At 41.0% G+C, this 14,757-nt stretch overlaps 1 protein-coding gene across 3 annotated transcripts in view; it reads right to left on the bottom strand.

Moving 5' to 3' along the window:
* The window catches only part of oprl1 (opiate receptor-like 1), a 39,911-nt gene extending 25,534 nt beyond the window's left edge, over window positions 1-14,377 (bottom strand). For 2 of the 3 annotated variants that reach the window (XM_067371006.1, XM_067371007.1), the window contains exon 1: window positions 14,169-14,377. In XM_067371006.1, the coding sequence (XP_067227107.1) occupies window positions 14,169-14,377 (209 nt within the window). The remainder of the gene's footprint in view (window positions 1-14,168) is intronic. The other variant, XM_067371008.1, reaches the window with a different exon arrangement.
* Between the last annotated feature and the right edge of the window lie 380 nt (window positions 14,378-14,757).

Below are 14,757 nucleotides of genomic sequence, written 5' to 3'. Positions count from 1 at the left end.
AGCGATGACCTCCATTGGAACAATTACCAATGGAGAAAAACTGTAGCCATTTTAAATTGGTATCTAAAGCACAATAGCTCGAGAAACGCAGTCAAGATCATCAGGACTACTGGACCTTCATCCAAACAATCCAGAATTAGAAAAACACATGAAGTACTCTAATACTTGGGGCTCTACATGCTTGTGATACAACGAGGTTCTGCAGGCACACTTGATTCAAATAATTCACATGCATTGTTATTGTAATAAAAACAGAATTTGTTTTCCAACAGGGCATCAGCTCAGTGCCAGAGCCATTTAGGTGCAGATGACAATAAAGTGGATGACAGGCTGTGAATTAAAGCACTAAAAGATTCCCTTCTGAATTGTTTTACTTTATGCAATTGGAATTTGAATTAGTTGATGCTAGTGTGGTTTGACAGTCCCCTAATGCGTTGTATCCTCTGTAAACAGTGGGTCTTATTAATTTATATGATTTGTTCTGATGTGTTCAAAAAAATGCTTTCACAAATTTTTTTTTGAGATTTACAATAGGTGCGCATATACACTTGTTTTCTTTTATTCTTACTTTTATTCTTGTTCAAATATTAATGTATCTGGATTATTATACTGTAAGTGAGTGTATTCCCTTTCTAACCAATTATCTATTTATATTCACATCTACAGTGTGTATGTGTGTGTGTGTATATATATGTATATAATATATATATATATATATATATATATATATATATATATATATATATATATATATATATATATATATATATATATATATATATATATATATACAATACAGTCCAAAAGTTTGGAACAACATTTATTTAATTAAAAATACAGTAAAAAACAGTAATATTGTGAAATATTATTACAATTTAAAATAGCTGTTTTCTATTTGAATATATTTTAAAATGTAATTTATTCCTGTGATCAAAGCTGAATTTTCAGCATCATTACTCCAGTCTTCAGTGTCACATGATCCTTCAGAAATCATTCTAATATGATGATTTGATGCTCAAGAAACATTTAATGTGTACAGTTGTACAAAATATTTGTGTACAATATTTTTTTTTTTTCAGGATTATTTGATGAATAGAAAGTTCAAAAGAACAGTGTTTATCTGAAATCTAATCTTTTGTAACATTATAAATGTATTTACTGCCACTTTTGCTTGATTTAATGCATCCTTGCTGAATAAAAGTATTCATTTCTTTTAAAAAAAAAAATAAAAATAAAAATTCTTACTGAAAATTATAAAAATAAAAATTCTTCCTTCCTCCTGAAGGACCAGCACCACATCCTCTTGTACCACTGTTTGAAGAATTTATCTTCCAGAATCTGGCAGTAAGTTTTGGAAGATCATTTAGTCCATCTCTGCAAGATGGACATTTCAGGATAAGAGATGGACTAAAAGTGAACTCCCACACCTTACTGCCAGATTCTGGAAGATAAATTCTTCAAACAGTGGTACAAGAGGATGTGGTGCTGGTCCTTCAGGAGTCACTCTCAAGCTGTCTGTCTATAAGGCCTATAAAAACCCAGTCTTCATGTATTTTATAACACTTCAGCTTGTGATTCTTATTAAGAGCAGGTCGCTTTTTAGAATTCTTCACCTAACCTAAGCCTCTGAGATCCTGACACCTCACACTTCTGAAGACTCCAGGTAGGTTTCAGTACTGGGAAATGGTGGCGCTGGAGACTAAAGGGTTCCTGATGGTTTCACACTTAATTCTTCACCTTAATTCTTAATTATTTTGCAGTTAACGTGTCTTTTCTTCTCCAGCTGTTTTTGTATGACCCCGCTGACCCAATGAGCATTTCACTGTCCAATGGTCATGCTTTAACTTTGCAATTTCTAGTATTACATTAGTATTGCGTCCTTCTCATGAGTATTTAATAATTTTTGACTTTTCAGTCTGAGTTAAATCTCTTTTTTGGCTCATTTTATCTGTAAAAGAAAACCTGCCTAATAATTCTGCACACCTGAATATAGGGCATTCTTCATTTCCAGCCTTCATGAACAATTATATATCACTTATAAATGATTAAAAACAATATTAATAGTAGTTATTAAGATTGATGTGGATTGGAATTGGTAATATGTGCTTGGAAAAAAAAAATTGATCAGAAAATCAAGTTGCCTAATAATTCTGCACTCCCTGTATATATATATATATATATGAAGAATTTGGTTGCAAAATGTGATAAACGCCATAAAAAAAATATATGTTTGTAACAAGGTTAGTAGATATGGGAAGAAGGAGGCGGGAACCGGCGAACATTCAACCAAACTTTAATATAAAATAAACAAACAAAACGGAAGTAATGCCGGCAGACCCTCGCGGACGTCTGCCGGCCACACAAACATAACAAAACATAAAATAAAGTCCAGGCCTGGTCCTCTCTCGTCTTTCATTGTAGTCGCTCCTCCTTTTATGCCTCCGGAGCTCCTCCATGAGAGACTCGAGGCCGGCACGCCTCGCAGGTGACGCTCATTATCACTCGCGTCACCGGCCTCGCGCCGTTCCCTCACGGCTCTCGCCCGCCCTGCTCGTCACAATGTTTTTATAATAAACTTTTTAAAATCAAAATGTAGATTTAAATTTTTGTTTTTATAGCTAAAAGATGCTGTGTTAAAGTTTGAAACAGAAAATAAGTTTTTCATCTTGCCACTTTCTTTGTAAAGAAAACACCTTTTTACTCAAATTCATTAATATGGAGTTATTGCATTTTGGAACCAAACTCTTCATATATATATTTGGGCTGCACAATTTATCGTGATTAAACCGCATGCGATTTGGCGAAGGCTACAATTATTTTATGCTCAGCTTGTCAGAGCTGTACGCTCTGTGATCAGTAGTAAATGCTTGTCCATCTGAAAGCCAGAGGGCGCTCTTGCGCAGAAACTCCAAATATGCCCTGCCGCAGAAGTAGATAACACATTTCATATAGCTGTAGCTGAATAAACAGAAGATTGAAACGCTTTGATTGATTAAACATGACTAATAAACACACGACTGCCTTATTGTTGTTACATATCCCTTGTTTCCCTGGACTCCATTTCCCAGAATCCTCCTGTTCTCCTCACCTGCACACACTTCCCTCGTCAGCTCCTCATCATCACTGATCACCTGCACCTGGACTCTATTGTCAGCACTCCCCATATATTGCACTCACTCCCTTCACTCCTCGTCCGTTCTCTGTTTTGTTAAGATGTATGTTTGGTGTTCCCTGCTTTCTGTTGAATAAACGTATCATTCGTATTGTGGAAATCCGTATCAGCCTCATCTCTACCAGCATCCGTAACAGAAGAACGGACCTTAAACGACCGGATTTTCCACAAAAAAAAAATGGAGACTTCCACCAGCTCCCTGGCTCCTGCTCCTCCAGCGCCTCTCACTCTTCTGACAACCGGCGATCGCCTCATCGGGCTCCTACAGGTGGGTCGTTCGCTGGAGAGGTATGTGGAGGAGTTCGTGGAGCTTGCTTTCTTGTCTGACTGGCCTGATGCTCAGTTGATCTCCTTGTTTTTGGATGGATTGGATGACGACACTATCCGTTTTGATGAACCTGTTTTTTGTTTCTCCTTAAGCGATACTATCAATTTAATTTTGTGGTTGAATGGCTCCAAATTCTTAGTAGAAGAGGTTCAGGATCAGTGTTGTCGTCCGGTCCATCCAGAAACATGGTTGGCCGGGCCAGTCAGTCAACCTCCGGCTTCCTCCGCATACCGCTCCAGCGAACTCCCTGCCTGCCCCAGGCTGGACCCATATTCCGCTACTGGGCCCAGTAAGCGGAGGAGGAGGAAGAAAGCGGCCCCAGTGTCTCCAGAGCCCGCTCCAGTGTCTCCAGAGCCCGCTCCAGTATCTCCAGAGCCCGCTCCAGTATCTCCAGGGCCCGCTCCAGTGTCTCCAGAGCCCGCTCCAGTATCTCCAGGGCCCGCTCCAGTGTCTCCAGAGCCCGCTCCAGTATCTCCAGAGCCCGCTCCAGTTTCTCCAGAGCCCGCTCCAGTATCTCCAGAGCCTGCTCCAGTCCCCACAGAGCCAGCTCCAGTGCCTGTGGGGATTTTAATTGTTTTTGAGGGGATGAAATGGCCCTCAACCCCAGTCTCCTCCGAGCCAAGTTCTCCAGTCTCCTCCGAGCCAAGTTCTCCAGTCTCCTCCGAGCCAAGTTCTCCAGTCTCCTCCGAGCCAAGTTCTCCAGTCTCCTCCGAGCCAAGTTCTCCAGTCTCCTCCGAGCCAAGTTCTCCAGTCTCCGCCGCCGAGCCAAGTTCTCCAGTCTCCGCCGCCGAGCAAAGTTCTCCAGTCTCCGCCGCCGAGCAAAGTTCTCCAGTCTCCGCCGCCGAGCAAAGTTCTCCAGTCTCCGCCGCCGAGCAAAGTTCTCCAGTCTCCGCCGCCGAGCAAAGTTCTCCAGTCTCCGCCGCCGAGCAAAGTTCTCCAGTCTCCGCCGCCGAGCAAAGTTCTCCAGTCTCCGCCGCCGAGCAAAGTTCTCCAGTCTCCGCCGCCGAGCAAAGTTCTCCAGTCTCCGCCGCCGAGCAAAGTTCTCCAGTATCCGACGCCGAGCAAAGTTCTCCAGCTGCCGCCGCCTACGAGCCCTCAGCTCCAGCCGCCGCCGCCGAGCCAGCCGCTACAGCCGCCGCCGCCGAGCCAGCCGCTCCAGCCGCCGCCGCCGAGCCAGCCGCTCCAGCCGCCGCCACCGAGCCAGCCGCTCCAGCCGCCGCCGCCGAGCCAGCCGCTCCAGCCGCCACCGCCGCCGAACCAACTGCTCCTATGAACTGTGTTTTTGAAACCTCCAGCCCAAAGACTGTTTCCCCTCCCTGCCTCCCTCTCCCGCCTCCGTCCATATGTCTCAGCACTGAACCTTCACCTCAAGCCCCCTCGCCCAGATCTCCACCTCGGACCTCTGGGCGATTACCTACACCCCGGCTCCAACCTCCCTCTGCTCCACCGTTACCCATCAGTCCACCAGCGTCACCAGTATCCATCCTGCCTCCACTCACACCTTGTGCACTCGTCAGCCTGCCCTTCCCTCTGGACTACACTCCTTCGTCTCCGCTCCGTCACTCCGTCCCTCAGTTTCAGTTGGCTTCCTCACTCCCCCCGGTGTTCTTTTTGTTGGCTGTCCTACTGCTTCTACTGCGGCCTTCTGGAGTCCCGGCTGCGCTTCGGTCGGCAGAGCCTTCGGTTCCGCCATCACCCGCCAGTCCTTCAGCGCCGCCTGGGCTCAACGCCTCGAAGGCTTCGGCTCCTGACCCGCCATGGCTGCCCGCTGCACCTGACCCGCCATGGCTGCCCGCTGCACCTGACCCGCCATGTATGCCCGCTGCATGTCTGCCCGCTGCACCTGACCCGCCATGGCTGCCCGCTGCACCTGACCCGCCATGGCTGCCTTCAGCCCCTGACCCGCCATGGCTGCCTTCGGCTCCTGACCCGCCATGGCTTTTGAGCCCGCCCTGGAGACCTCCACTCCAGTCTACTCATCCCCCTGCTCCGGTTTGAGGTCTCCAGGGCGCCCGCCCCCCTCCCGGTTGTTACATCTACGGCGCGAGGACGCGCCTACCGGGAGGGGGAGGTACTGTTACATATCCCTTGTTTCCCTGGACTCCATTTCCCAGAATCCTCCTGTTCTCCTCACCTGCACACACTTCCCTCGTCAGCTCCTCATCATCACTGATCACCTGCACCTGGACTCTATTGTCAGCACTCCCCATATATTGCACTCACTCCCTTCACTCCTCGTCCGTTCTCTGTTTTGTTAAGATGTATGTTTGGTGTTCCCTGCTTTCTGTTGAATAAACGTATCATTCGTATTGTGGAAATCCGTATCAGCCTCATCTCTACCAGCATCCGTAACAATTGTGTGTAAGAAGCCTCATCATCTCACAGAAAGATGCTCAACTGTCGTTATGAAGTGAGTTTAGAGTAAAAAACATTAAAGTAAAATGTTATTAAATGCTGTCTTTTATTGGACAAGATGTTAATAAATGCTTGTTAATGTCTGGAATGTCTGGAAATATGTTGCTTTTTCAAATGTATATTATACATGACTCAAACTCACAGTGCTTTCAGATGGATCAGCATCTTCATACTTCACATACTTGACAAGCTGCGCATAAAAAATAATCAGAGCCATTGCAATTTCATAATCGCACTAAGCATTGCATTTAAGCAATTGCGTTTATTATTCAATTTAAGTTCAATGTTATTTTTTGTATCATGCGATAAATCACGCAGCCCTATATAGTTAAATATAGATTAGCAGATTTAGCAGTGGTTCTCAATCAGAGGGGGTCAAGAACCACTAGGGGGCCTTAATTTGATTTAAAATGATAAATGATTTAAAAGAAGAAGAAGAAGAAGAAGAAGAAAAACAAGCTTAGAAATAACATTTGGAAAACCTGTTTATAAGAAGAAAACTTTTAAATGTGTAATTTCTAGATTTGGAAAAGCCATTTTTATAGTTAAGCCAAACTCTAAAAGATGGTATTGATTATATATATATATATGTATATATATGTATAATTTTTTTTTTTTTTATGTATATCCTTATCCAGTAAATCAAAAACAACTGGAAAAGTTACTGGCCTTTGAATATTTTTGTGCACAATGGTGTTGGAGTCAAAAACCCCAAACAAGTATAACTATATAATTAAATCAAATTAAATTAAACTATATAATTTACTATATAAATAAACATATAATTATATGACCAGATTCTGATCAGATTGCATCTTTTTTTCTTTGACGTAATGATTAATGAATTAATTCAAGGCCAAACACATCACACTCTTAGTCACGCAAGCCCTTTCATTCCCTTCTGTTAAGAGTCACAGTGTTGTCATCTGCCTTCATGTGATGTGACACTGCCCACAGTTTGTTCTGTCTGTTCAGTCTCCTTCTAAGTTCAGTCTAAGGATGATTCAGTGCCTGAGCAGATGTTAAATGACTTGCCTTTTTTGGCAAAATGACTTCCTGGTGCTTTGTAATTAAGTTAAAGTGTTTCCACCAGGGTGAACATTACTGTTAAAACTTTCAGAGTCATTATAGATTCTTCTAAATGTTCAACATCATGCAACGGCTTCATTTCTGATGATCTGAGGAGCAAAGCCAAAGACGAAGCAATAAGCGCGTGCTTTCAATCTCTCAGATCTTAAAGGATATTGTTTTATTCAAGAGATATGATTGAAATATTTAGGCTGAATACTCAGTGTTTGATCTGAGATAGAATTATGTGCCACAAGCAATTCCGACGTTCCTTTTTAGCTTTGATCACAGCTAATGAATTGTTGTGCAGAGGAGCTCACGATTCAAATGCAACAATACACTTACTCATAGAAGCCTTTTACACCAAGAAGCAATCAAACAAAACTAATAATGCCAATTGTAATGACCGTCCACCTTGTATTGAAAGGCACTTAGAGGCAGTTCAGATAAAAGCATCTGCGTGATGAAAAAGTGACCACAGAGAGAAAAGAAAGTCTCTTTTATATCTTAATTAAGAGGTTGGAAATCTTTGTCAACCTGTGCCTCTAATTAAGACAAAGACAATGAGGTGATTGTAGACAGAGAAAGGGGTCAGCCATAAAAGGTTTAATTAAATTACATTTCATACAGCACTTTGTTTGCACAAAGACTATCATGAGGTGCTCTGAAGCACTTTTTCCCTACATCATAAATAAATTAATTACATCTAGACCTTCTGCTGGAGGTTCAGGTCTCTCTTCAATGCATCCCTACAATCAGTCAAAGGATTTTCTATTCAGTGGTGAATTTCCCAGGTAACATGTGCATTTAGCATAATGTGACATTTATAGATCTTCAAGTATACTTAAGAGGGGCAGGCATATGTGCATGAATGTGTTTTTGAGCATTTCGAAAAAAAGTGCTGACCTCAGTGACCCTGAGGCGTTTAGGCTCTATAGCATCGATGAAGCATTAAAGTCCAGGGCAGGGATCGCACAAGAAGAAGGTGATATCAGCCGCTGTGCGCTCTTCTTGTACAGTTTACACTGGATTAAAGTGAAAAAATAGTTGAAGCAAAAATATGCATCCTGACACCATTTAGTCACCCTTATGTTCTAAACCTGTTTGAAATTTTGAAGAATGTCTTTGACCTTCATTTTAACATTTAGTTATATAAACGCTACTGTTCAAAAGTTTGGAGTTGGTAAGATTTTTAAATCAAATCAGTGATTCAGATCTCCAATGAATCGGCTAAACTGCTGAAATCACATGACTTTGGCGCACCGATTCACTGATTCGATTTGTAAAGCTATGAAGCAGTGTTTTGAAATTGGCCCACCACTATATTGTTGAAAAGTTATTTTGGTTTTTTTTTGGTGCACAAAAATATTCTAGTCACTTTATAATATTAAGGTAGAACTACTAAACTCGCATGAACTGTTTTAAATATGTCTTTAGTAGCTTTATGGATCTTGAGAGAGGAAATGTCATTGCTGTCAATGCAGGCCTCACTGAGCCATCGGATTTCATCAAAAATATCTTAATTTGTGTTCTGAAGATTAATGAAGGTCTTACGGGTGAGGAACGACATGAGGGTGAGTAATAAATTACAGAATTTTCATTTTTGGGTGAATTAACTCTTGAAGGGCCAGATTTACTAACAGCTTGCACCAGCGCAAACCCTCTTTTGGCATCAAAAAACTACTGTCGGGATTTACTAAAGACACGCAGTGCAAAATTAGCCCCAAAAAGGCGTGGACTGAGTTGTTTTTGCGGATGACCTTATTGCATATGCATTTGTAGGAATTTCCCTTTCAGAAGCAAAATTTATGGGAGAAGATAGGGCTGGGCGATATATCGAATGCTTTTGTCACGCGCATTTCTTCAGTAAAGCCGGTTCCCTGATTACCGCTAAATCGCCATCACCTGCTTTCAAATGAAGCGGCATTTAATAGACAGAGCCGTAGTTCACTGATAAGACACGCAATATCGCGTTCAATATCGACGGCGATACATATCGATATTGAACGCGATATTGCGTGTCTTATCACTCTCTGTCTATTAAATGCCGCTTCATTTGAAAGCAGGTGATGGCGATTTAGCGGTAATCAGGGAACCGGCTTTACTGAAGAAATGCGCGTGACAAAAGCATTCGATACATCGCCCAGCCCTAGGAGAAGAGTATTTAAATGATTTACGCAACGTGATTTACTAATGTTTGCGCTAGTCAATTTACTGGTATTTGCGCTATTATTTAACGCCCCAAAAAAGCATGGTAGAAGGGAGAAAATATCATATTAATTTCATTGAAATGCCAGAGGAAGATGTATAAGCCATGTTGGCCTATATACAGTATATGTATGTGTACATGTTTGTCAGATGAACAAGTTGCGCCTGTGTCAACCGGCATGAGCATCAGCTCTGCTTATTTGCGACTCAACGCTAATTTGCACTGCACCTTGGTAGATTGCATTGGCCATTATGTAAATGATTTGACTGCGTCTGTGTTGTTTAATTTGCCCATCAGCAGTAGATCATGCATAAAACTTGCCACTCCCATTGGCACATTTGAAGAATTCTAATCTGGCTCTAAAGGTTACAATTAACAATAGAGCCCAAACTATAAAATTCAGTTGCTATTTATTTTTAGATATAATAATAATAATAATAATAATAATAATAATAATATAACCCATAAGGCACTAAAGGCAGGTTTTGCATTAACTTACAAAACTTAACATTTATTTTCTACTCCAATTCATTTTTGAAATATAATGATTTACACAGTGGCTGTCGTAACTTGTTTTCATGACGGATTTGTTTAAACATACATTAAATAATCAAGACATTACTACCAGGAATGCTCATCTCTAGAGTTAATTTCTCTAGTGAACTAACATGCTGTGTATAGTAAATGACTTGCCTGAGGTAAATGTAATGCTATGTGATATATCATTCTCAAGCTGTTTTATTGATATCTTCCCACAGTTAAAACACTGGTTAAGAGATTACATGTAAACAATCGATTACATTACATGTTATCGATTGATTGTCTATTCTTCTTCTTCTTCTGATTTATAGTACTTTAGTGTCATTGTGTCTTATCTGAAAACTCCTGTGCCCATTCTTTGTTACTGAATGGAAAACAAGTGCATTGTTCAAAGTTTCTTCTTTTGTATTTTCACAGAATACTGCATACAGGTGTCGAACAACATGGGGTGAGTAAATGATGACAGAATTTTAATTTTGGGGTGAATATGCCTTTAAGACCTACTGCTTTGTCCAGTGCAAGCATCATTTAACATTATTAGCCTGCCAGGCCTTGAATAAACTATGAGAACAACTTGACGTTCAGAATATTTTGCCTAATTCAACTGACAGAAATTCACTCATGTAGTGGGACTGATGGCCTCAAGTCAGGTTTTAAAAGAATTCCCTGAACTGACAAAACTGAAATTAAACTGTCTTTAATGCAGATTAACATCATATTGAAATGGCATATCTGCATGAAAAACAGCCTTAATAAAAGTGCCATGACCTTGACAACTGATCATAGCTCAAGGGATTCTCTTGAAATCAGTGGTGGTTTAATGTTTTAGTTAAGAGAGCAGACCACACATATTGTTAAGTGAGCATACACTGCATTCAGGGATGTCAAAAATGAAAGCCATTTTGAATCTCACAGAAAAGCCATTTATTGAATACCTCCTGTGAGCTGCTGTCTATATTCCCAAGCACAGAGTAAAAGACCTTTTCTCTTTTCCCCCTCTATGTGGGCCTGATTATACATGAAATACAGATGTATAATGTAATGTAATCAGTCACACACTATGCTCTCTAATACGCCTGCTACTGTCTAGTGATTTTGCAAGCCCTGCTAATTTGCTGGAAACAATTTCATTGCATCAGTTTTAATAAGGGTAAGGGGTTAATAGCATAAATCTACATATATACTGATATATATATATATATATATTTATATTTATATATATATATATGAGCCAATGAAGTTCACTTTGGTACGTGGTCATTGGGCCAGTGACTCAGTGAATTCAATGCATTCAACCTGAAATCTGCACAAACTAGAGAGAGAGAGAGAGAGAGAGAGAGAGAGAGAGAGAGAAAGACTATACAGTAGGATGTGAGATCAAATTTAATCAAGCCTTGGGTGGGAAACTATACTAATGCACTGATTATTGTGAATCTCATAGTAAATGGAGGCCAGTCATAAAGTGATTTAATTCTAATACAATCATTTTACACAGGAAAAAAGGCAAGTAAATCACACAAGACCCACATCAAAAACCTCTAATGCTCAGGATGAATTGACATCAGCCACAAAGCATCAATAGCCAAACAGCATTTACACTGAATTCAGGGCATGGTAAGGCAGTGCTAAAGCTGTTATGCAGCTTCATATTCATTCCTCCTTGTAATGTACTTGTCTTTAGTCCAATGAGAGAGGATGAATTCATTACAGCTCCTGTATCGATCTGACGGGCCTCAACTGAGTCAACTGGAAGAGAACTCTCTCCAAATGCCCATAAACTCATCTTTTACCTCAAAGCACATCCAGGGAATTCTTTGAAAATTGTAGGATGAACAGACAGACGGATGCAAGGATGTGCACGGATAGAAGGACGAACCCATGGATGGATGGATGGATGGATGGATGGACAGGCAGGTGGACAAACAGATGAATGGACCAACAGATGGATGGATGTAAGTGAACAAATAGAAAAAACATGAATGGATGGATTACAGACAGATGGACAAACAGATGAATGGATGTAAGTACACAAATAAATAGAAAACCCATGGATGGATGGGTGGATGGATGGATAGATGGATGGATGGATGGACAAACAGATGGATGGATGTAAGTGCACAAATAGAAAACCCATTGATGGATGGAATATGGACAGATGGATGGATTGACAGGCAGATGGACAAAACAGATGAATGGATGCAAGTAGACAGAAATAGACATGGATGGATGGATGGATGGATGGATGGATGGATGGATGGATGGATGGATGGATGGATGGATGGATGGATGGATGGATGGATGGACGGACAGATGGATGGATGGATGGACAAGATAACAGGTTAAACTTCATATAAATTCCCTCTATCTCTTACACCATGGCACTAATGAAATAACCAGCCATCCATTTACTTCCTCAACAGTCAAAAACCAGTCAAACATCTGACACTTCAACTTTTTTAACTGAGGAGAAGCTAGTCAATGTCATCAGACAATCTAGACACAAACAGAGATGAAACTCAAGGAAATTGCTCAAAAATTAAAGGCTTTCCAGGAACGACCGCATTTACAAAGTGGATCCACTCAGCATTTAGACCAGCACAAGACAAAGTGATTAGACTGATGCATATACAGTTAATCCTGCCACCGGATCGATGCTTCTGATTGGCTGAGATTGGTGAAACGCTGCTCTAGCAGGAACGCTCTTCTCTTAAAGAGGGAAAGAACAGCACTGCAGAAGTAAACCGCTTACATCCACATTCCTACACACAAACACATGACTGATTCACACAACAGAACATGCAAGAGGGAGATAAAACAATACATTGTGAGAGTGAACAGAGAGAACATGCCACAACCTTCACAGCTGAAATCATCAACGGCACTCATCCAAGCAAAAGCAATAATACATCAGACTCACAATCATACACTTTCCTTCAGTGAGGGAGGAACAGTAAACACATTTGTGTCCTCCACGCATGCTGGCAGATGGAGAAGGTGGGTGAGCTGGGTCTGAGTGGGTGATGGCCTAAAGACTGAGCGCAGAACAGGAAACTGAGACTGCCCGATGATTAGTCTCTGGTATTTCACTATGCGCAATGATTCAACATCATTACAGGACAACCAGACACAATCGGCTGTATCCGAAACCAAACGCAGAAACGCAGCCTGTTAATGCACTGACTCTCTGAGCAATGAAGCAGCAAGACAGCTGCCTTTGGTTTTGGACGCAGCCCAGTTGTCTGAAACCAAATGGAATTAAAATGGCTACATATGTGACCTTGCTATGAAATCCAAAGGATTGTGGGTACATATGCCTGTTTAGCGTACAGTATGTTGGATTCTCATGAAAGGATATTGCCGTACAACTAGGTGATGAAACCATCAATAATAATTTCTAAAATACTGAATTATGGCATCTACAGTACTAAATTGTGAAGGAATGAAGCAACAAAGACCTTACTTCCAGATGGTCCATGAATGAGAAAATGGGATAAACAAGAAAACACTGATTTGGGGTAAAAGAGAGAACAAAAAAAATGCCATGATTAGTAAGATATAGATTTATGACCCACCATTGTAGCTACATTCGTGAAACTCCAGAACCAAAGCACTTGCATTTTGTAATGCAACACAGGAATGGAGAGCGAAAGAGTGAGGATGGGGGATGAGTGGGTGAATTGAGAGAAAACATGTAAACAAACAGAATGACTGAGGATGGAGGGTGAAAATTAATTTCACATCTCTCGGCCCACAAGTTGTCGATAGTGATCAAAGCCTGCTGGGTGAAATGATTGTGCATTGGGGGTCTCAGCTGTATACCGAGGAGGTGAATTGTGGTCTGACCTCACCTCAGTTACTTTAAAGAATAGTTCACCAAAAATGTCATTTATTCACCATCATGTAAAAAAAAAAAAAGATATTTTAAAGAATGTTTCAACTTGTCCATACAATGAAAGTTAATGGGGTCCGAAACAACATTGGACTTCATATTATTATATGGACCAAATATATACTGAGACATCCTTCAAAATATTGTCAGTGTTTTACGGAATAAGCAAAGTCATAATGGTTCGGACACAATTTTCATTTTTGGGTGTCAAATGATGTTTCCAATCTGGTTTCCCAGTCAAAAAGGTTCTGCCCTAAAACTATGCCATTGGTTGAGCCGGTGTAGGAAAAGAAAAGTTCCCTTTTAATGGCCACTTTGTGTACTGAATTGTCCACTCCTGCAAATAAACACTTCAGTCACTGTGCTGAAGGTCATGACCCAGTGATCTGCTGTCAGGATGCAGAGTTTTTTTCCTTATGGGTTTCAAATAAACATCCATGACAGTGCAGTGTACTGTTGGTGCACTGCATTACCAAAACCACGGATTACAATTCCTCATTTTATCATTAAATAATATAGTTCCATCCTGTTTGACCTGTCAGCTTACCTGATAATGACATACATGACCAGGCAGTTTCCAACCAGCCCCACCACGCAGACGATCATGTAGACCACTGCTATAGTGATCTTGACACCCCTTGGGAAGAAGCTGTCAGTCCCGTTGAAGGAGCTGAGGTTGTTCTGGAACAGGGATTCGTTGTACAGACGGAAGTGTCTGGGGTCAGCAAAGCCGATGGAATCATTTAGGAAGTCCATGAGTGCAGCTACTGCACACACACACAAACACACACACACACAAAACAACAACAACACAAAAATCCTGAGTGGAGCACACTCTCAATACTATCTCACACGAAAACAGGCATACAAGGAGACTGTTATTCTACTGGTTTTAGCTTAAATTATGTGATACTCATTTTTTGGTCAGATCTACTAAGTTGTTCACCCAGACTTGAAGTAACCAGTGACTTGAACTGAATTTAAATTAATGTTCATATTGTTTTGTGGAAAAAGCAATAATCTTAATAATTTTATTATTAAAAAAATAACTTTTTTTTTGCATTTCTTCTCTTCTCTAGCTTGCGTCCTAATCTAGTTCCTAGGATATTGTTGGCTCTTTAACGAATTGCTTTTGT

Source organism: Chanodichthys erythropterus, chromosome 20 (assembly GCF_024489055.1).
Source record: "Chanodichthys erythropterus isolate Z2021 chromosome 20, ASM2448905v1, whole genome shotgun sequence".
NCBI lineage: Eukaryota > Metazoa > Chordata > Actinopteri > Cypriniformes > Xenocyprididae > Chanodichthys > Chanodichthys erythropterus.
This window is presented reverse-complemented; position numbering and strand designations above follow the sequence as displayed.